Source organism: Lithobates pipiens, unplaced genomic scaffold (genome assembly GCF_037356315.1).
Source record: "Lithobates pipiens isolate NorthernLeopardFrog02 unplaced genomic scaffold, aLitPip1_a1.2 Scaffold_13, whole genome shotgun sequence".
Classification (NCBI taxonomy): Eukaryota; Metazoa; Chordata; class Amphibia; order Anura; family Ranidae; genus Lithobates; species Lithobates pipiens.
Window position 1 is genome coordinate 175,857,297 of NW_027507718.1, and position 22,748 is coordinate 175,880,044.

Consider the following 22,748-nt stretch of genomic DNA (forward strand, 5'->3'; position numbering starts at 1 on the left):
TTTTGCGCTATAAATGAAAAAAGACCGAAAATTTTGAAAAAAAACGCATATTTCTTTGTTTCTGTGACAGAATTATGCAAATTATTAATTTTTCTTCATACATTTTGGCCACAATTTATACTGCTACATATCTTTGGTAAAAATAACCCAAATTAGTGGATATTATTTGGTCTTTGTGAAAGTTAGAGAGTCTACAAGCTGTGGTGCGAATCGCACAAAATTAATCACATCTGATGTACTGGTGGCCTATCTCGCTTCTTGTGACCCGAACAAGTCAAGAAAGTACAAATACCCCCCAAATGACCCCTTTGTGGAAAGTAGACATTCCAAGGTATTTAGTAAGAGGCATAGTGAGCTTTTTGATGTTGTAATTTTTTTCCCACAATTCTTTGCAAAATTAAGATTTTTCATTTTTTTATTTTTCTCCACAAAATTGTCATTGTAATAGGTTATTTCTCTCACATGGCATGTGTATACCACAAATGACACCCCCAAAAAAATTCTGCTACTCCTCCTGAGTATTGCAATACCACATGTGTGGGACTTTTCCACAGCCTGGCCACATAGAGAGGCCCAACATGCAGGGAGCGCCACCACGTGTTCTAGGAGCATAAATGACACATCTAACTTGTTGACTACTTATTACACTTTTGAAGGCCCTGGAGCACCAGGACAATGACATGTGACACTGATGACAGATGGCACTGATACGTGGCAATGATGACACTTATGCGTGGCACTGATGACACGTGGCACTGATGACAGATGGCACTAATATGTGGCACTGATGACAGATGGCACTAATATGTGGCACTGATGACACGTGGCACTTATACGTGGCACTGATGACACGTGGCACTAATACGTGGCACTGAAGACACGTGGCACTAATACGTGGCACTGGTGACAGATGGCACTAATACGTGGCACCACTGACAGATGGCACTAATACGTGGCACCGATGACGCGTGACACTGATGACAGATGGCACTAAGTGGCATTGATGACACGTGACACTGACAACAGATGGCACGTGACACTGACAGGTGGCACTGATGACAAATGGCACTGATACGTGGCACTGATGACAGATGGCACTAATACGTGGCACTAATGACAGATGGCACTATGTGGCACTGATGACACGTGGCACTGATGACAGGTGGCACTTATACGTGGCACTGATGACAGATGGCACTAGGGACAAATGGCACTGACAACAGGTGGCACTGGGGACAGATAGCACTAACAGGTGGCACTGGGGGCAGGTAGCACTGGGGTGGATGGCACTGGGGTGGATGGCACTGGGGCGGATGGCACTGGGGCAGGATGGCACTGGGGTGGATGGCACTGGGGCAGGATGGCACTGGAGCAGGATAGCACTGGGGCAGGATAGCACTGGGGGAGGATGGCACTGGGGGAGGATGGCACTTTTTTTGACTTTTTTTTTTTTTACACTGACGGCCGCTGCAACCGTTCATCTCTCCCCTCTCACACTCTGTCTGTGTGAGGAGGGAGAGCGGCGCTGAGAGATGATCTCATATGTTTACATATGAGATCATCTCCCATTGGACACGCCGATCGCGCTGTAAACGGCCGATGTGATTGGCCGTTTACAGCGATCTGTGTTTGCCTGTCCCCGGGGGACTCAGCAAACACAGAACTTCCCCGATGCGCGCCCGCGGCGGCGCGCATTGTGGAAGTAAACAACAGGACGTCCAGGGACGGCCACCCGGACGAAAGCGCCTGCTCTACGGCTGTCATTCGGCTATAGGGCAGGCGCGAAGAGGTTAAAGATGTTTTGTATCCATGTACTCCAAGATTAGGCTTTTATGATGAGTACAGTATATAAATCCTATTTTTATATTCATAAAGAGTAACAAAATTTATTTTAATTTGCACACACAATTTCAATGTTTATGATTCATTATCAACTTTTTTTTTATTCAAAAGCTAGCATTACTAAATTAGTTATTGCATTAGTTAGCAAGCACATTACCATGAGCAGTGCACACGCTATCATTTTCGCCAGCTTCTCAGTGGTTGCCTGGAGATTAACTATTTTCAGTAACATTTGCACTCGTTCTAAAAACTGTCGAGTCATTGCTGCAATTCTCATCAGAAGAATGAGGGTAGTAAACTGCTGTTGATAGCTTTGAACCCAAACCACCTCTTACTGGAGAATAAGCGGGAGGGAGAAGAAAGCAAAGCTCACAAAAGTATTCAGGCAGGGCTATTCAAGCTTTTCTTTACAACAGAGGTATTTAAAAACTGTAAGTATTATTGTCATGCGTAGGTGGAGAGATAGGCACACTTAAAGCATAATTCCATGTTTCTGACATAATGGGGGTTATTTACGAAAGGCAAATCCACTTTGCACTGCAAGTGCACTTGAAAGTGCAGTCGCTCTAAATCTAAGGAGTAGATCTGAAATGAGTGGAAGCTCTGCCGATTGTATCATCCAATCATGTGCAAGCTAAAATGCTGTTTTTTATTTTCCTTACATGTCCCCCTCGGATCTACAGCGACTTTACTTCCAAGTGCACTTGCAAAGTGGATTTTCCTTTAGTAAAAAAAACCCATTGGGTGGATTTAGTAAAGGCAAATAGACTGCAGCTGCACTTGTTTTCTTTAGTAAATGTGACAAAGCCTAATTTTGTGCAGAATACCCAATCAGGAGCAAGAAAAATTGAAAAGAAAAAAAAACATTTTTGCTTGCACATGATTGGATGATGTAAATCAGTGGAGCTTTACCACATTTTCTAAGCTCTGAGCAAAATAGTGTAACTGCGCTTTCAAAGTCAAAGTGCACAGTCTATTTGCCTTTAGTAAATCGACCCCTTTATAAATAAGTATATGGAAGTCTTCAACTACTGTGTGTGTATGTATATATATACACACACACACACACACACACACACTAGGTATTGTTTTATTTCACACAGGTTTTAATGTATGTAGAGAATTTGGGATACTGTACTTTTTTGCATTTTCAAACCTATTTATTAGGCTTCATTCACATGCCAGTAAAAAAAAAACATTCACTGCGTTAAGATCAGTAATAAAAAATCAAAAAACTGCATCTGAGGACACACTGTTTGTACAGTGCCTTGCAAAAGTATTAACCCCCCCTTGGCATTTTTCGTGTTTTGTTGCCTCACAATCTGGAATTAACATGGATTGCTTGAGGATTTGCATAATTTATTTTTACAGAACATGCCCACAACTTTGAAGATGTTATTTTTTTTTTTATTGTGAAGCAAACAACAAATATGACAAAATAACAGAAAAAGTCAATGTGCATAATTATTCACCCCCTAAAGTCAATACTTTGTAGAGCCACCTTTTGCGGCTATCACTACAAGTCGCTTGGATAAGTCTCTATGAGCTTGCCACATCTTACCACTGGGATTGTTGCCCATTCCTCCTTGCAAAACTGCTCCAGCTCCTTCAAGTTGGATGGTTTGTGCTTGTGAACAGCAATCTTTAAGTCTGACCCCAGATTTTCTATTGGATTGAGGTCTGGGCTTTGACTAGGCCATGCTAACACATTTACATGTTTCCCCTTAAACCACTCAAGTGTTGCTTTAGCAGTGTGTTTGGGGTCATTGTCCTGCTGGAAGGTGAACCTCCGTCCTAGCCTCAAATCACACACAGAGTGGTACAGGTTTTGCTCAAGAATATCCCTGTATTTATCACCATCCATCTTTATCTGAACTCTGAGCAGTTACCCAGTCCCGACTGCTGAAAAACACCCCACAGCATGATGCTGCCACCACCACGTTTCACTGTGGGGGTGTTGTTATTTGGGTGATGTGTTGGGTTTGCGCCAGACATAGCGTTTTCTTTGATGGCCAAAAAGTTACATTTTAGTCTCATCAGACCAGAGCACCTTCCTCCATACATTGTGCCTTTTCCCAAACTCAAAATGTGCCAAAATTTCTTGCTGAAAGTAATGGCTTTTTTCTGGCCGCTCTGCCATAAAGCCCAATGCTATGGAGCATATGGCTTATTGTCATCCTATGTACAGATACTCCAGTCTCTGCTGTGGAACTCTGCAGATCCTCCAGGGTTATCTTAGGTCTCTGAGCTGCCTCTCTGATTAATGCCCCCTTGCCGGTCTGTGAGTTTTGGTGTGCGGCCGCCTCTTGGCAGGTTTGCTGTTGTGCCATGTTCTTTCCATTTGGTTATGATAGATTTGATGGTGCTCCTATGGATCATCAAAGATTTGGATATTTTTTTTATAACCTAACCCTGACTTGTACTTCTCAACAACATTGTCCCTTACTTGTCTGGAGAGTTCCTTGGTCTTCATGGCAGTGTTTGGTTAGTGGTGCCTCTTGCTTAGGTGTTGCAGCCTCTGGGGCCTTTCAAAAAGGTGTGTATATGTAATGACAGATCATGTGACACTTAGATTGCACACAGGTGCACATCATTTCACTAATTATGTGACTTCTGAAGGTAATTGGTTGCACCAGAGCTTTTTTATGGGCGTCATAACAAAGGTGGTGAGTACATGCCAATTATCAGTTTTTAATTTCTGAAAAATAGTTTTATGTATATATTTTTCTAATTTTACTTCACCAACTTAAACTATTGTGTTCTGATCCATCACATATAATTCAGATTTAAAAAAAAAAACATTGAACTAAAGTCTGTAATGTCACAAAAATAGGCAAAAAGCCAAGGGGGGTGAATACTTTTGCAAGGCACTGTATACACGTATGCCAGATGCAGGTATAAGGAGAAAAAAAAAAAGTATAATTTTTCGCAAGTATTTTTTTGTGCTAGAAAAAATGTGTAGGAAGATCAGTACACTTTTTACACCAATATAAATGAAGCCTAAAATTATAGCACTCTGCGGTAATAAACTGCTTTTGTATGTGTTTTTTTTTTTTTCTCAGAACCCAGCATTGAATCCAGGTGTTTGAAGCATTAGTGCATGATTATTAGAAACACAATAGAGTTCAATTGAAAGTAACCTTTGTCTTTTTAGCTTTGTGCACAGCCAGTTAGAATATCTGAAGCTTTCTTTAAATTGAATTCAGTTTACATATTAGAATAAAGAAAAATAATAAAATAGAAGAAATAGTACAAAGCACATGCTCCTCCTAAAACAAGCATAGGACAGCGTTATGATAACTTGTGCAGATCTGTGCATATGCTCTTCAACAAAGGTTCTTTTCAGACTGCCAAATGCAAGACATGGGTTAAACAGACGGTAACTCCTATTTTGCATATGAACATAGCATTGCAATGATTCACTAGTAGGTTAGCTTGGTATGAATGACAATGCATTAACTGAGGGACTTTGTAGACTTGCTAAGCAACATCAGTATGAAAACTGAACTAGAACTGCTGGACATTGCTAGAACAAGCAAAAAGCTTTTGGCCTTTGGCCTCTTTTACGGGCACTGGCGGCTTCAGGCAAAAAGCTCTTCCATTAGAAGATCAGACAAATTAGGCTTCTGATTATTAGATAGAAAACGCGGTGACAAGAATGTGGGCTGAGTTTGAATTAGCTGCAGCTTCAGGTTTCCTTTTCATAACCTGAATTTTTTTTTTTTTTCCTTGGAGGTTTGGATTTCTGAATTCTACATAAGTTGCTTTTTTTTACGTCACCATAGGAAGTAACTGGATAGTGACAAGTGAAGATCAATTGCCATAACAATCTGAAGAAATGGAGGTGAAAACATTGTTACAGACGCGCAAAGGAGAGTTGAGTATTTCTGCACCCAGGAACTGCAAGATCAGGTATGTGTAATATTTGTGTTTTGTCTAACCACTTATTCTGTAACAATTATCCTGTTCTAATATTTTAGCACAAAATTGATAAGATGTTTATATATTCTTTCAATATAATAAACTTACTTTAGCTGTAAACAAAAGAATGGGTTACTGGGTGTCAAGGGTTAACAACTGGCTGGAGGTGACCCGATATGTGCTTGGGGTTACCAGTCTGCCTGCTGCACGTCATGTCAGAGACGGCCTTCATCGCAGAAAGGAGGATTTTGTCACTGACCCACTGCTGATTTTACCGATACAATTAATACACTGATATACACTCATCGGCCACTTTATTAGGTACACCTTGCTAGTACTGGGTTGGACCCTCTTTTGCCTTCAGAACTGCTTTAATTCTTCATGGCATAGAGTCAACAAGGTGTTGGAAACATTCCTCAGAGATCGTGGTCCATATTAACATGATAAAATGTTGCAGATTTGTCGGCTGCACATCCATAATGCGAATCTTCCATTCCACCACATCCCAAAGGTGCAGTATTTTATTGAGATCTGGTGAGTGTGCCATTGGTGTACAGTGAACGCAATGTCTTGTTCAAGAAACCAGTTTAACATGTTTTAAGCTTTGTGACATGGTGCATTATCCTGCTGGAAGTAGCCATCAGAAGATGGGTACACTGTAGTCATAAAGGGGTGGACATAGTCAGCAACAATACTCAGGTAGGCCGTAGTGTTTAAACGATGCTCAATTGGTACTAAGAGGCCCAAAGTGTGCCAAGAAAATATCCCCCACACCATTTCACCACCAGCCTGAACTGTTGATACAAGGCAGGATGGATCCATGCTTTCATGTTGTCTATGCCAAATTCGGACCTTACCATCTGAATGTCACAGCTGAAATCGAGACTCAATAGACCAGGCAATGTTTTTTCGAAACTTCTATTGTCCAATTTTGGTGAGCCTGTGCAAATTGTAGCCTCAGTTTCCTGTTCTTAGCTGACAGAAGTGGCAGCCGGTGTGGTCTTCTGCTGCTGTAGCCCATCTTCAATACCTTGGTGCATACCTTGCATACCTTGGTTGTAACGAGTTGTTATTTGAGTTACTATTGCCTTTCTATCATCTCGAACCAGTCTGCCCATTCTCCTCTAACTTCTGACATCAACAAGGCATTTTTGTCCACACACTCACTGGATATTTTCTCTTTTTCAGACCATTCTCTGTAAACCATGGAGATGATTTTGCGTGAAAATCCCAATAGATCAGCAGTTTTTTAAATACTCAGACCAGCCCGTGTGGCACCAACAACCAATCAAAGTCACTTAAATCCCCTTTCTTCCCCATTCTGATGCTTGGTTTGAACGTCAACAAATATGTAAGTGCTGCATATCATTGCCGCCTATCAGTGCCCATCAGTGCTGCATATTAGTGCCCCTTCATCAGCTCACATCAGTGAAGGAGAAAAATTACTTATTTAGAAAAGTTTATAACAAAAAGGATGAAAAACTTTTTTTTTTTCCTTCAAAATTTTCTCTTTGTTTTGCAAAGAATAAAAAACTCAGTGGTGATTAAATACCATCAAAAGCGCTATTTGTGTGAACAAAAGGATACAAATTTTGTTTACATACAGCATTGCATGACCGCGCAATTGTCAAAGTGTGACAGCGCTGAAAGCTGAAAATTGGCACAGGCAGGGAGGGAGTGAAAGTGCCCAGTATTGAAGTGGTTAAATGGTCAGCCAATATTTGTTATATACTAGTTTCTAACTCTGGGGACTCCTTCAGACCAGTGGCAATTTCTGTCACCCCTTGTAAAGTGTTACTTAAAGTGGTTGTGAAGGTAAAAATGTTTTTACCTTAATGAAGTCTATGCTATCCTTTTAAGTACAGCTCACCCCCTGTAGCCCCCCTTAATACTCACCCGAACCCAATTTCGGTCCAGCACTGTACATATCTGTAAGTCAAAACTTGTGAGCAGAGAGTGAGGGGCCTGGGGCTGAGCCGGACTGTGTGCCTGAATAGACGCAAACAGCCCGGCTCAGGAGTGAGCCCGCATGGGGGCACTTGGGGGGTGGGGGAGCCAGGAGCACTGGTGGTGGACCTGAGAACAGGAGGATTAAGATTGCTCTGTGGAAAACCATTGCACAGAGAAGATAAGTATGACATGTTTGTTATTTTAACAAAAAAAACCCCGGAAGCTTTACAATCACTTTAACTGCAGGCCATAGTCACAGAAACTATACAGATCCTAAACATCATCCGTCTGGTCTAATGTAATAACATGGCCAGGCTGGAGCTCTGCTATCCTGGGTGGGCATCATATGACGTCCTCCCAGTCGTGCCCCTAGGGGCTGCACAGTGGCATGGCTTGTGACCCACTGTGTTTGGTGATCCAGTGGTCTGAACACAGATTATTGTACCGAGCCACTTTGTGCAGCCCTGGTACCATGTGATCACTGTGAGCAGTCACAGCAACCACATGTCAGTTGTAAACAATGGCTTTCATTCAAATCCATTGTGTACTATTGTGATGATCTCTGAGATTGGTCACGGTGATCGCATGGTACAGGGCAAATTACAGCAGACTTGTACCATGTAATAATTGTGGCCAATCATCGGTATCACATTAGTACACAATGATACATAAATGGATGCCATTCACAAAGTAAAAATGATTGCTTTTACAGTGATCGTCACTACAATAAGCAATCATAGAGTAAAAAGAAAAAAAAATCATCTCTCCAGAGCAGTATGGTGTTACTATGGTGACATTGTACTCCTCTGGTGACAGACTATAAAAAAAAAATAATAAGAAAATATATAAAAGGAGAAAGAAAATTTAAAACAATTATAATTTTTAAAATAAATACTGTGATCTGTGTACCTGATCAATGCATCATTTATATGGTGAGGCTGTAGTGCTCTGAATGAAAAAAATATTGTCAAGACAAAACAAATTTTATTTAGTTTCATTATTTTTCAAAAAAACTGTGACAAACATTTACAACTGAAAAAACCCCTCAAGATGCCTTTAACTAAATACCTTGGGGTGTCTACAATCCACAAATGGGTTATTTTGGGGGTATTTGTACTGTGCTGGAATTTTAGAGCCTCAAAAAAAAATTGATTTCATTAGTAAATCAGGAATAATACATTTTCAAATATATATAGATATATAGATAGATAGATAGATCGATAGACAGATATATATATATATATATATATATATATATATATATATATATATATATATAGATAGATAGATAGATAGATAGATAGATAGATAGATAGATAGATAGATAGATAGATAGATAGATAGATAGATAGATAGATCTAGATCTATATATATATCTCACAAAACTGAGTAAACCTCTCACATTTTGTAAATATTTATCTATCTTTTGATGTGACAACACTGAAGAAATTGCACTTTGCTACAATGTAAAGAAGTGAGTGTACAGCTTGTATAACAGTGTAAATGTTCTGTCCGCACACAGCCATTATTGTCTAAATCTCCCTGCCCCAGTCTGTCCGATCAGCCCCTACCCTGTCCACCTTTAGGAGTTCCCTGAAAACTCATTTATTCAGGGAAGCCTATCCCACACCCACCTAACTGTCCCCGAGCCACCCCCATCAAATCATTCTCTGCAGCTATTACCTTTTGTACCACCACCCCCTCCCTTTAGAATATAAGCTCTACGAGCCGGGCTCTCCTGTACCTTTTGTATTGTACTGTAATTGTGTTGTCCCCCCTATACATTGTAAAGTTCTGCATAAATAATAATAATAATAATAATAATAAATCAATGGCAATAAAAGTGAGTGCACTCCTAGGTCAAAATGTCCAAATTGGGCCTAAATTAGCCATTTTCCCTCCCCGGTGTCATGTGATTTGTTAGTGTTACAAGGTCTCAGGTGTGAATAGGGAACAGGTGTGTTAAATTTAGTGTTATCGCTCTCTCATACTGGTCACTGGAAGTTCAACATGGCACCTCATGGCAAAGAACTAGAAGATCTAAAAAAGATCTAAAAAAAGAATTGTTGCTCTACATAAAGATGACCTAGGCTATAAGAAGATTGCCATGACCTTGAAATTGAGCTGCAGCCCTGTGGCCAAGACCATACAGTAGTTTAACAGGACAGGTTCCACTCAGAACAGACCTCGCAATGGTCGACCAAAGAAGTTGAGTGCACGTTCTCAGCGTCATATCCAGAGGTTGTCTCTGGGAAATAGACTTATGAGTGCTGCCAGCATTGCTGCAGAGGTTGAAGGGGTGGGGGGTCAGCCTGTCAGTGCTCAGACCATACGCCACACACTGCATCAAATTGGCCTGAATGGCTGTCGTCCCAGAAGGAAGCCTCTTCTAAAGATGATGCACAAGAAAGCCTGCAAACAGTTTGCTGAAGACAAGGAGACTAAGGACATGTATTACTGGAACCATGTTCTGTGGTCTGATGAGACCCAGATAAACGCATTTGGTTCAGATGGTGTCAAGCGTGTGTGGTGGCAACAAGGTGAGGAGTACAAAGACAAGTGTGTCTTGCCTACAATCAAGCATGGTGGTGGGAGCGTCATGGTCTGTAGCTGCATGAGTGCTGCCAGCACTGGGGAGCTACAGTTCATTGAGGGAAACATGAATGTCAACATGTACCGTGACATACTAAAGCAGAGCAAGATCCCCTCCCTTCAGAGACTGGGCCAGAGGGCAGTATTCCAAGATAATCGACCCTAAACACACCTCCAAGAAGACTACTGCCTTGCTAAAGAAGCTAAGGGTAAAGGTGATGGACTGGCCAAGCATGTCTCCAGACCTAAACCCTATTGAGCATCTGTGGGGCATCCTCAAATGGAAGGTGGAGGAGTGCAATGTCTTCAACATCCACCATCTCCGTGATGTCGTCATGGAGGAGTGGAAGAGGACTCCAGTGGCAACCTGTGAAGCTCTGGTGAACTCCATGCTCAATAGGGTTAAGGCAGTGCTGGAAATTAATGGTGGCCATACAAAATACTGACACTTTGGGCCCAATTTGGACATTTTCACTTAGGGGTGTACTCACTTTTGTTGCCAGCGGTTTAGGCAATAATTTATATATTTATGTATACATATGTTTTTATGTGTTTTTTACATGCTTTCAGAAGGTATAACAGTATTTGGTCCTATAGTGTGTAGTGACTAGTGATGGACGAACGTTTCGCCCGGCGGTCGTTTCGCGGCGAATTTCCGACATTCGCGGTCCGCACGTTCGAACGCCTTTTTCCGTCGTTCGCCGCGGCGGACTTACGTGTTTAATGTATACAAGAACTTTAACCTTTGGTGACACGTTTATCATGTGATACAGGACAGCCAATTGAGACATGACAGCACATGGACACTTGGACATTCCCCCTAACCTATAAATACACCCGATCCGGTGGCCATTTTACATTCTTTCTTCTGTTACGATAGGGACAGGTTCCTGTGTGGAGTAGGGAGAGATAAACCACTAGCTATTTGGTACACAAAAGTTCTTTTCAGGACTGGTATAGGTGTTAGGTGTTGATAGGTTTGCTGTGCTGCTGATTCTTGCAGCAGCCTGAGTGTCTTTTGTTAGTTTAGAGAAAGGGAAAGGACGGTGTATGCTACAGGGACAGCCAGATTAGTCTTTCATCATCATCATCATCATCATCATCATTAGCTGTTACTATCAAGGTCCACAAAAGAGCTGTTCCAGTAACCACTAATCGTTCTCTTTTTTTGCCAATTTGTATAGGGACAGGAAGGAAGCAGTGTTGTCAGGCAGTGAGGGTAATTTTAAAGACTTGCTGTTATTATTAGTTCCACAAAGGTTCTTTTCAGGACTGGTATCAGTGGTACAGTAATAGGCTTGTACATGTATAATATTCTTTCTTCCAAATATAGAAAGGATATTATACTTGACTGCTGCCCTTCTGCTGCAGTCTGCTAAACATTCACAACTCACTTGTTCCACAAAAGTTCTTATAAGGACTGGTAACTTGGTATAGGGTGCTACGGTACATAGGCTTGAGTGCGGTACAGTCTGCTGTTCTGTAAGGACCGCTATCGGTCCACAATAGATAGGGTTGACGTGCACCACTGCTGACCGCTGCCCTATACTGCAGCAGTCCTTCAGCGGTATAGGGACTGACGTACAGTCTGCTAATCACTAACACACAACCTGCTTGTTCCACAAAAGTTCTTATAAGGACTGGTAACTTGGTATAGGGTGCTACGGTACATAGGCTTGAGTGCGGTACAGTCTGCTGTTCTGTAAGGACCGCTATCGGTCCACAATAGATAGGGTTGACGTGCACCACTGCTGACCGCTGCCCTATACTGCAGCAGTCCTTCAGCGGTATAGGGACTGACGTACAGTCTGCTAATCACTAACACACAACCTGCTTGTTCCACAAAAGTTCTTATAAGGACTGGTAACTTGGTATAGGGTGCTACGGTACATAGGCTTGAGTGCGGTACAGTCTGCTGTTCTGTAAGGACCGCTATCGGTCCACAATAGATAGGGTTGACGTGCACCACTGCTGACCGCTGCCCTATACTGCAGCAGTCCTTCAGCGGTATAGGGACTGACGTACAGTCTGCTAAACACTAATACACAACCTGCTTGGTCCACAAAAGTTCTTATAAGGACTGGTAACTTGGTATAGGGTGCTACGGTACATAGGCTTGAGTGCGGTACAGTCTGCTGTTCTGTAAGGACCGCTATAGGTCCACAATAGATAGGGTTGACGTGCACCACTGCTGACCGCTCACCTATACTGCAGCAGTCCTTCAGCGGTATAGGGACTGACGTACAGTCTGCTAATCACTAACACACAACCTGCTTGTTCCACAAAAGTTCTTATAAGGACTGGTAACTTGGTATAGGGTGCTACGGTACATAGGCTTGAGTGCGGTACAGTCTGCTGTTCTGTAAGGACCGCTATCGGTCCACAATAGATAGGGTTGACGTGCACCACTGCTGACCGCTGCCCTATACTGCAGCAGTCCTTCAGCGGTATAGGGACTGACGTACAGTCTGCTAAACACTAATACACAACCTGCTTGGTCCACAAAAGTTCTTATAAGGACTGGTAACTTGGTATAGGGTGCTACGGTACATAGGCTTGAGTGCGGTACAGTCTGCTGTTCTGTAAGGACCGCTATCGGTCCACAATAGATAGGGTTGACGTGCACCACTGCTGACTGCTGCCCTATACTGCAGCAGTCCTTCATCGGTATAGGGACTAAGAGTTTTGTCACAGGGTCATTTAAAAAATGACAGGCAGAGGAAGAGGCAGGCCCTTCCGCAGGGGTGGTAGGGGTAGGGCAGGAGCAACAGGCTTGAGCCAAAGTGGGAAGTTGCAGAAGGTGCGTTCAATTACTTTAAAGGATGCACCAGACTTGGTTGAGTGGCTCGCTCAGCCTTACTCTTCTGCACCCTCCTCATCCTCTCGATCTGCACCCTCTTCTTCACTCTCTGCTATGTGCACCCCCAAAGACACTACCACCAACAACACGACCACCACCACCACCACCACATACCTTCCGCTTGAGTCACTGGAATTATTTTCCGATCCATATCAAGAGGACATTTCTGATGCGCAGCCACTCTTGGTATTGGATCAGGAAGAGGAGGTAGCAACAAGCGCTACTCAGCAGTCTGACGACAGTACCCAGATCAGCCCAAGGAGGAGGTTGGTCCCCGGTGTTGCTGCCTACTCCGAGATCTCTACTTATAGCGGTGGGGAAGGTGACGTTGATGATGACGTGTCTAGTGATGTCACGTGGGTGCCCACAAGAGAGGAAGAGGAGGGGAGTTCAGAGGGAGATATGGACCAGCAGATAGGGAGGAGAAGCAGGAATAACTTACATTGCACAGGAGGGACAAAGCAGACTGCAAATGTATCAGGAGCGAGTCATCGACCATGTACGGTCACATCTGGCGCTCCCAGGACACCGGCACATGGCTCCGCAGTGTGGGCTTTTTTTAACGTGTCCGCTGCTGACAATAGCGTTGCCATCTGCAATCTTTGCAGTCAACGCGTTAGTCGCGGTAAGCCCAATACTCACCTAGGGACGACCGCCTTAAGAAGGCACATGAGCAGCCATCACCGAGCCCAGTGGGAGCAACGGAACACACAAAGCCACACTGCAGGCTCTCACCGTCCAGCCTCGTCTTCTACTTCTCCTTCTCCTCTCTCCTCACAATTGTCCTCCACTCCACCTTCCATCACGCCAAGCTCACATTTTTCTGCAAAAAGGCAGGCTTCCGTGGGCCTAATGTTTGAGCGTAAAAAAATGATGACGCCGGATAACCCTCTTGCCCAACGGTTGGCGGCTGGCTTGTCAGAACTCATAGCCCGCCAACTACTGCCATATAAACTGGTGGACTCGGAGGCCTTTCGCAAATTTGTGGCCATTGGAACACCACAATGGAAGGTCCCAGGAAGGAAGTATTTCTCAGAGAAGGGCATCCCAGAGCTATATGGCCATGTTCAGCGGCAAGTGAATGTATCTCTGGCACACAGTGTCGGTGCCAAGATACATCTGACCACAGACACGTGGTCTAGCAAACACGGGCAGGGAAGGTATATCAGTTTTACTGCCCACTGGGTGAACCTTCTGACGGCCGTCAAGCATGTAACCCGTGGCACCCGTGTAGATTTGGTTTTACCGCCACGGATTGCATACAGGCCTGACTCTTCTTCTCCTCCTCCTACTCCATCCTCCTCCCTCTCCTCCTCAGCTGCCTCCTCCTTTTCCGCTGCTAGCGTCTCTTCCGCTGCACCGCCCAAGCTCCCCAGAACCTATTCCACATGCCAGGTGAGACGTTGCCATGCCGTGCTGCGTCTGTTGTGCCTGGAAGCAAAGAGCCACACTGGCCCGGCACTCCTTTCAGCTTTGCGTTCACAGGCAGATGAGTGGCTAACACCGCTCAATTTGACAGTTGGTAAAGTGGTGTGTGACAACGGTGCCAATCTGCTTAGCGCATTGAAACAGGGCAAAATCACGCACGTGCCGTGCATGGCACACGTCTTAAACTTGGTCGTGCAGCGATTCCTTGTCAAATACCCTGGGGTCCAGGACATCTTGCGGCAGGCAAGGAAAATCTCGGCCCATTTCAGAAGATCTTACACGGCCATGGCTCGCCTTGCTGACATTCAGCGGCGACACCATCTGCCGGTCAGACGTCTTATTTGCGATTGCCCGACGCGATGGAACTCAACCTTCTATATGCTTGATAGGCTGCTCCAGCAGAAACGTGCAGTTAACGTCTACCTGTATGAACTCTGCGAAAGAAACGGTTCTGGGGAGCTGGGTTTTTTTTCACCGCGCCAGTGGCTGCTCATGCGCGACACATGCAGACTTCTGCGGCCATTTGAGGAGATCACCAAACTGGTCAGTCGCAGCCATGGCGCCATCAGTGACATGGTACCTTATGCCTTCTTTCTGGAGCGTGCATTGCGTCGTGTCATTGATCAGGCTGTGGAGGAGCAGGAGCGGGAAGATGAGGAAGTCGCAATGCTGGATGAATTCCCAGGGGGGGCTACTCTATCTGAGACAAGTCAACAACAGGAGTCTGATGAGGAGTCAGAGGAGGATGGTGCCGGGGCGGATGAGCAGGAGCAAGAAGAGCATGCTTTAAACCTTTCTGGGATCCCTGTTGTGCGAGGATGGGGAGAGGAGAATGAAGAGGACGACATTATCCTGGATGATGAGCAGGAGCCAGGCCACCACACCGCTTCCACTTTAGTGCAAATGGGGGCCTTCATGCTCCAGTGTTTTAATAGGGACCCCCGTATAAAAAGCATGAGGGTCAAGGACCAGTACTGGGTGGCAACGTACTTAGACCCCCGGTACAAACACAAAATGGCGGAAATGTTACCGCCGTCGCAGAGGGCTGTCAGAATGCAGCACTTCCAGGCCTTGCTTCGAGAAATGCTGCATTCTGCTTTTGCGTGCGCTGGCAGAGGAGCAATTCCCACTCCCAGAGAAGGATTTGCGGGTACCAATCCAACAGCGCCTGCAAGAAGAGGCCGGTTTGAAGATGTGTTGGTGACTTCGGATATGAGGTCATTCTTTCAGCCGACCCATCGACAGGTGTCATCCGGATCCAGCATCAGGGAACGCCTAGACCGTCAGGTGTCCGACTACATTGGGTTAACGGCCGATGTGGACGCTCTGAGGAGTGATGAACCCCTAGACTACTGGGTGGGCAGGCTTGACCTCTGGCCAGAGCTTGCCCAATTTGCAATCGAACTGTTGGCTTGCCCCTCATCCAGTGTCCTGTCCGAAAGGACGTTCAGCGCAGCAGGGGGGATTGTGACCGATAAGCGTACTCGCCTAGCTCACGACAGTGTTAACTACCTCACATTTCTAAAAATGAATGAGGCATGGATCTCGGAGGAATTCAACACATGTGACCAGTAGACCATGTATATGTCTATAAACTATTTTTTTAATCAAGCACACAGACCTTCTTAATTCATTTGGCTCACTTCCTTGACCCAAAAAAGCACACCGTACTATATGCCCCTACCCTCCTCTTTGAAGAGGTTGAGCGGTGTCATATTTCTACTGGGGCTGCTTATGATATCCCTGTGCTGTGCTGACTTCCTCCTGGGGGTTCTTATTATGAAGGGATCACACTATCCCTGTGCTGTGCTGACTTCCTCCTGGGGGTTCTTATTATGAGGGGATCACACCATCCCTGTGCTGTGCTGACTTCCTCCTGGGGCTGCTTACGGTGCTGCTGTCAGTGCTGTATGTCACGGTGCTGCTGTCAGCGCTGTATGTCACGGTGCTGCTGTCAGCGCTGTATGTCACGGTGCTGCTGTCAGCGCTGTATGTCACGGTGCTGCTGTCAGCGCTGTATGTCACGGTGCTGCTGTCAGCGCTGTATGTCACGGTGCTGCTGTCAGCGCTGTATGTCACGGTGCTGCTGTCAGCGCTGTATGTCACGGTGCTGCTGTCAGCGCTGTATGTCACGGTGCTGCTGTCAGTGCTCTGTATTACGGTGCTGCTGTCAGATGCCTCTATCACGGTGCATGTGTCATTCCGGTATGTCACGCTGCTGGTGATCATCTGCTGCACCCTCTTCTTTGCCTACCCTGGTCCCTGACCTTCCCTCTCCTCCATTGCCTTCATTAGCTCCATAGTCCTGAATTGTTAGAACAATTTCCCAAATAAAATAAAAATGCTTGTAGTTATCGATCCCAAATTCACCTCATACATGTATTATGTCATTGTCCAGATGGTGGGACTACGTTTTACCCCCTAATAATTACCACGTGGCCGCAAATTCGACATGAAGGTTTGCAAAGTTCGCCTCCCATTGAAGTCAATGGGGCCCGCGGCGAACGTTCGGTTTCGCGAACGTTTGGGTCCGTTCGCATTTCGCTTTCGCGAAACGTCCCGTCGGAAGTTCGTCCATCACTAGTAGTGACCCTGTTAGCATTACAACTGGCCAAAATTAGTTCATTGTATGCACCTTAATAACGAATGCAACTACTATTTTCATAGCATAAGGTTTTGCCATATGTTCTCTTATTTCATATAGGATGACAGTAATTAGGGATCCAATTACAAATCTATCCAGGGGTGCCAATAGTGAAATTACTATAGGACAGACTTCTGTCTTTAAAATGATTCCGAAATGACACCAAAAATGTACGATCTTCAGTTTGCAAAATCCAATCAAAAATGGCCACTGTAGTTTTTAGCGCAAGCTCATTAGGGACACTACACCCTATAAAAGGACGGGAGGTGTAGCAAGATGGACGCTCCAGATGACGTCTTGAATGACGAAATGTGCAGGGCAGAGTTACAGTATGTCTTTGCGTCACTTCCGGTCAGGGTCGCGATTGTTTGTTTCACCCGGTGCTTGCTCTATTTTCATTTGTGCATGTTAATTTTAATCAAAATGTGAGTATAATCTTATATCTTACCCACAAATAAATAATTTGAAAACAATATCACGCTATGGGCACGCCTCTCTTTTCTATGTGAAAACTTGGTGGGACGCCAGTAAGTGACTTACAGATTGCCCAGCTGGTTTCAGAGAGCTACACAGTGGCTTACACTGTGAACGTGCAGTGCCCCTGGTGGGGGCGGGGGGGGTAAGGCCTTCTGGTGAGTGCAATTATACTACCAGCATGGATAATATCACCAGCACCATTGCCACTTAAAAAGGAAAAACATTATTTTTCTGATCAGGCACTGGACATTGTTTTTGAGCACAAGTCACTTTATTTATTCATTCATCATTGGACTAATTATATATTGTTTTGAACTTGCTTTTTCACGTCTACCTCTGTTTTATACAGTGGGGTACACATTTTATATTCTATATATAATTTTTTTTGTTATTCTGTTTTGCCGTATATCTGTTTATGATCGCATGTTTATGCACTGTAACAGAGGGTTAAACACACATATTGGCATACAATAGGATTACACACATAACTATACCACTAACATTATACTATACACTATACATTTTTTCCCCATTTTTTTCACACCCCCCATATTACAGAGGGTGTAACACACTTTAGCAAGTAAGTAATCTCACTCTGTTTTTACTTTCATATTAAGGCCTAATTTCATCAGGCAGGACATACAACAACTTTAGAACACCCCTTTTCATTGCAACCCTATATGAGGCAGAGGGTGCAACACAATAGCATTTATTATTCTTATTTAATTAATTTATTTATTTTTCACTTTAAAAAGGTTTTTCACACAGGATTCTGCAGCAAGTGCAGCTTCATAACACTTGGTTGATATCCATTATCATTAATTCTAACTAAAAAAGGAATAGCGCTACATCTACACTTCTTTATCAATAATGGCTGTGTGTTGAATTATTTTGAGGGGACAGCAAATTTACACTGTTATACAAGCTGTACACTCACTACTTTACATTGTAGCAAAATGTAATTTCTTCAGTGTTGTCACATGAAAATATATTATCAAATATTTAAAAAATGTGAGGGGTGTACTCACTTTTGTGAGATATTGTATATATACGATCGTTTGTAGACTTTATAATTTTTACAGAGTAATATACACTGATTTGGCTTATTTTTACCAAATACATGTAGCAGAATATGTTTAATTTTAAAAAGAAAGATTATTTATTGACAAAAATTTTAAAACAGTAATGAAAAAAAAACGTTTTTTTCCCCAAAATGTTCAGTATGTTTTAGTTTGTATAGCAAAAAATATATATAATTTTTTTGGTTTTACTGACAATTCATTGCTTTTCTATTAAAAACTGCAGTGATTGTCTATGGAGAGCACAGGAAAATCATGCCTCTGGCAGTATCCCCCTCATCGGTCAAGGTTTCTGATGGAGGGGACATAGGCCGACGAGGGACACTGAAATCTGGAAAGTTAATATTAGTAAAATTACCATTGATAAAGTATTTTCAAAACTGTGTGGTGTTTTTATTTATGACACATCTCTTACCTTCACAAACTGGTGAACTTGTCAGGGACCCCTCAAACCAGTTCCCTAGGGAAGGTGACACATAAGTTCCCCCTGCTGACAACCCCCTTAAAAAAAAACTAAAAGTTAATACTCCTGGTGCCAACACTGTGTATAAACACAGTTTTAGCATTTTGGAGAGCTCCTGCTGGCAAATTCCCCTGAAGGCTTACAAGTTATTTTGAGAACTGTTAGTAGAGAATTGCCGCGGTTTACCATGGGATATATTCCGTTAATGCACATTGTATTTACAAGTCAGGTACTTTGGGCCAGTTTTATTTGCCGTTTGTAATTTCTATAATGTTAATATTTGTTTTGGACCTTTTACATTTTGTTTAATATTACCTTTAGATTTTGTTTTTGCTAATACATATTTTTTAAATGTTTTAAAGGGCTTGCCAAGTCGTTCTTGAATTTGGACTATGTTCCTTTGAAAGCTATGTAAAAAATCCAATTCAAAATTAAAAATTCTTCTGAGAAGAACTGTAATCCCGAGAATGTTATGTTCAAGAAAGAAGAAGGCCAGCCTAAAGCACTCAGAAACCATTGCTGTCCCTTCTATGAAAGGACATGGCTACCTCGATTACACAATTGAAAATCACGCTTCCAAAGCTTTTGAGAAGATGGATGAACTCAGGAGGAATAACCAGTTGTGTGATGTCCTAATAAAAGTTAACTGCAATGGTCAAGAAGAGGACTTCCCCGCACATAGGGTTGTACTTGCTAGCTGTAGCCCCTTTTTCAGGGCAATGTTTTCCAATAATTTTCGTGAATGTCAGGCCAAGGAAATCACCATCAAAGACATGTGTCCTTTAGTAATGCAGAGGTTGATAGAATTTGCATACTCATCGAGAATAACAGTTGGAGAGAAGTGTGTCTTGCATGTACTTCTGGCTGCTACGAGATACCAGATGGAAGATGTATCCAAAGCATGCAGTGACTTTCTTGTCAAACACCTGGATGCTAGTAATGTCATTGGGATATCAAACTTTGCAGAGCAGATTGGTTGCACGGAGCTATATAAAGAAGGACGAGAATACATCAATAAGCACTTTAGTGAGGTAAGTGGTTTTTTTTTGTTGGTTGTATCATGTAAAATTATCATAAACAATATTATTAATAAAATATTATTTGCAAATACATGAACATTTAGCATAAGTTTGTCAAATCAAAATTTCTGTCTGGTTACATTGTCGCAGTCGTAGTTTGAGAAGTAATTGCAAACACAAAGGTTGGAATCTACAGTAAAGGGAGAGCTGGCGCAACGACTAACCAAACATTATAGGAGCAATCAAAGTTAAATCGGTATATATAATATACCAAGAAATCATATATATGTATATGTATAAATGTAAAATAATCCTGTAATAATGCAATAAGTAGTGGGGTTGGGGGGGGGGGTATATAAAATAACTAGCACCAGTGGCAGCTCCCTTGGGAGTTGAAACAAAAACTCTGGAAAACAAATAGAAGAGAGACAAGGTGCACCAATCTAAGTGCAGTATGTATGGAATAATTTTAATGAAGAAATAAAAGGTGGCCAAATGGCTACTCACAACTTATGAGTGAGAATCAGGCATGTAAACATATGTAGTGAAGTCCATGTTCACTTATATGGCCCAGGGCTGCATCAGTGGAGGCGTCCCAGCAGAGTCTGGATGGTCTGCCAAGATGGAAATGCAAGATGACCTGTAAGTCTTGCTTTAGGTGAATGCCGTGTGTCCCTAGGCAAGCCAGATGGAGATACAGGGGGACCTGGGTGTAAAACTCGGCTGCACGCTATGCATCCTCGGGAATGCCAGAGACCCAGAATCGGAAGGATAAACTAGCGTGGAATGCATGGCTCAATGGATTCCGTGTACCGGAAGTGACGCGTGGGCGTGTCAGATGACACGTTTCAAAGCTTACACTTTTTCCTCAGATCTATTTGGAGTCTACAGTACATACTACAGAGACTGCTTTACCATGTGTGCATGGTCTAATCAATAAAAATGTACACCTACTCCTGCCCCATGAAAAATCTCTGGGTCTAAATAAAATGAAAAAACATTAGCAACAAAAACATTACTAAAGCTGCCCACAGATGGATCGAAATTAGGCTGTTTGCACATGTTAGATCCCTGTGTGGCTGTCCCTTTTTTGACAGAACTCAATCCTTAGATCGACTTTTGTCAAGTGGAAAGACTGGAAAACTTTTCTCTATCAGCAGCTGCAACCACTGATCAATGTATTCTGACAGCACAAAGTCCCACTGTCAGAATATAATGTCTTGAGAAGGGGTGGGGGGATTCCTCCAGCCACCTCATTTGTGTGGATGCAGGAATCTGTTCATTGTTTTTTTTTTGTATGGCCAGCTTTACCTGGGATTGTGGATTCTGGTGAATTGCATGGGCACCAGTATGGTCACACAGCCTTCATGCATCGTCCTGTGAATTTTTGTGATAATTACTTCTTTGCAAGATTGGGGAAGTCAAGATTTATGGAAGGTCACTACAGTCACTGATCTAAATTCAGCTGGTTCGATTTTCAATCAGTGTGTGGCACTGAGATATGCTCAAAAAAGAGTGTAGAGGCATGCCCAGTATAAATGTTTGTCACGTTTGTGGTTGCATTCAAGCTTGTTGGAGTTCTTTGCTCACAAGTGGTAAGTAAAGCCTAAGCATTTTGGGGGAACTGCCTCTCATCACTAGTGTATAGAAAAAACTGAAAAAAAACAACAAATCAATATCTCCTGATTACAATGTGCTGTAATAAAAAAACTTTGATATAGATTTCTTGTTTAAAAAAGATAACATGACCACCGTAAGAAAAATACAGGTGATCAATTTAATAGAATGTAAAATATCAGTATATAATTTTACCATATATATGTAAATATGAAAATGTATGTATATATGTGTATATATATATATATATATATAGTGACGGTATGCAAGGTGAGGTAATGCATAATCAGTATATTACATCTTGCATGCGTTCTATTGTAAGAGACTGAACCGGAATATGGCCTGGGTTTTTCCAGCCTCCTTGGCAGCCTTGGTTCCGGCCCGGATGTTGTGGTCCACTTGAGTCCACGCTCAGGTGGACTTTAAATGAGCAGGAAGAGAGCACAGCAGAGCTCTGGCCTGAGACTCAGAAGGCAATCTGAGAGAGAGGAGCTCTGTTTGGATTTTAAAATGTTTGCTTTATCACATGTTTTGTGGGTAATGGGGACCAGCCCCACGCCGTATAACGAGGAGTATACTGTTTAGTTTAGCGCCTGATGGCAAGGATTTACTTTACTGCTTCTTGTTTGTTTTTCTGACTTTGCAAACCTCTACTAAATAAACCTGGCAACCCGCCAGATTTCCAGAAAGGGTGATACCCAGGAGCTAATCTCCCACAAATATATATCCTAATCAGGTTTAGATAGTAATATACAGTGGTGTGAAAAAGTGTTTGCCCCCTTCCTCATTTCCTGTTCCTTTGCATGTTTGTCACACTTAAGTGTTTCGGAACATCAAACCAATTTAAACAATAGTC

At 43.0% G+C, this 22,748-nt stretch overlaps 1 protein-coding gene across 6 annotated transcripts in view; it reads left to right on the forward strand.

Annotated features, from left to right (window-relative positions):
• The first annotated feature begins 2,115 nt into the window (after window positions 1-2,115).
• Window positions 2,116-22,748, forward strand: part of LOC143974467 (kelch-like ECH-associated protein 1A) — a 53,672-nt gene continuing 33,039 nt past the window's right edge. Inside the window, exons 1-3 of one of the 6 annotated variants that reach the window (XM_077475909.1) lie at window positions 2,116-2,260; window positions 5,628-5,754; window positions 19,619-20,287. In XM_077475909.1, the coding sequence (XP_077332035.1) occupies window positions 19,724-20,287 (564 nt within the window). In that variant the 5' untranslated portion in view covers window positions 2,116-2,260; window positions 5,628-5,754; window positions 19,619-19,723. Of the gene's footprint in view, window positions 2,274-5,261; window positions 5,755-6,951; window positions 7,115-19,618; window positions 20,288-22,748 lie in introns of those variants that run through there. The other 5 variants (XM_077475907.1, XM_077475908.1, XM_077475906.1 and 2 more) reach the window with 5 other exon arrangements.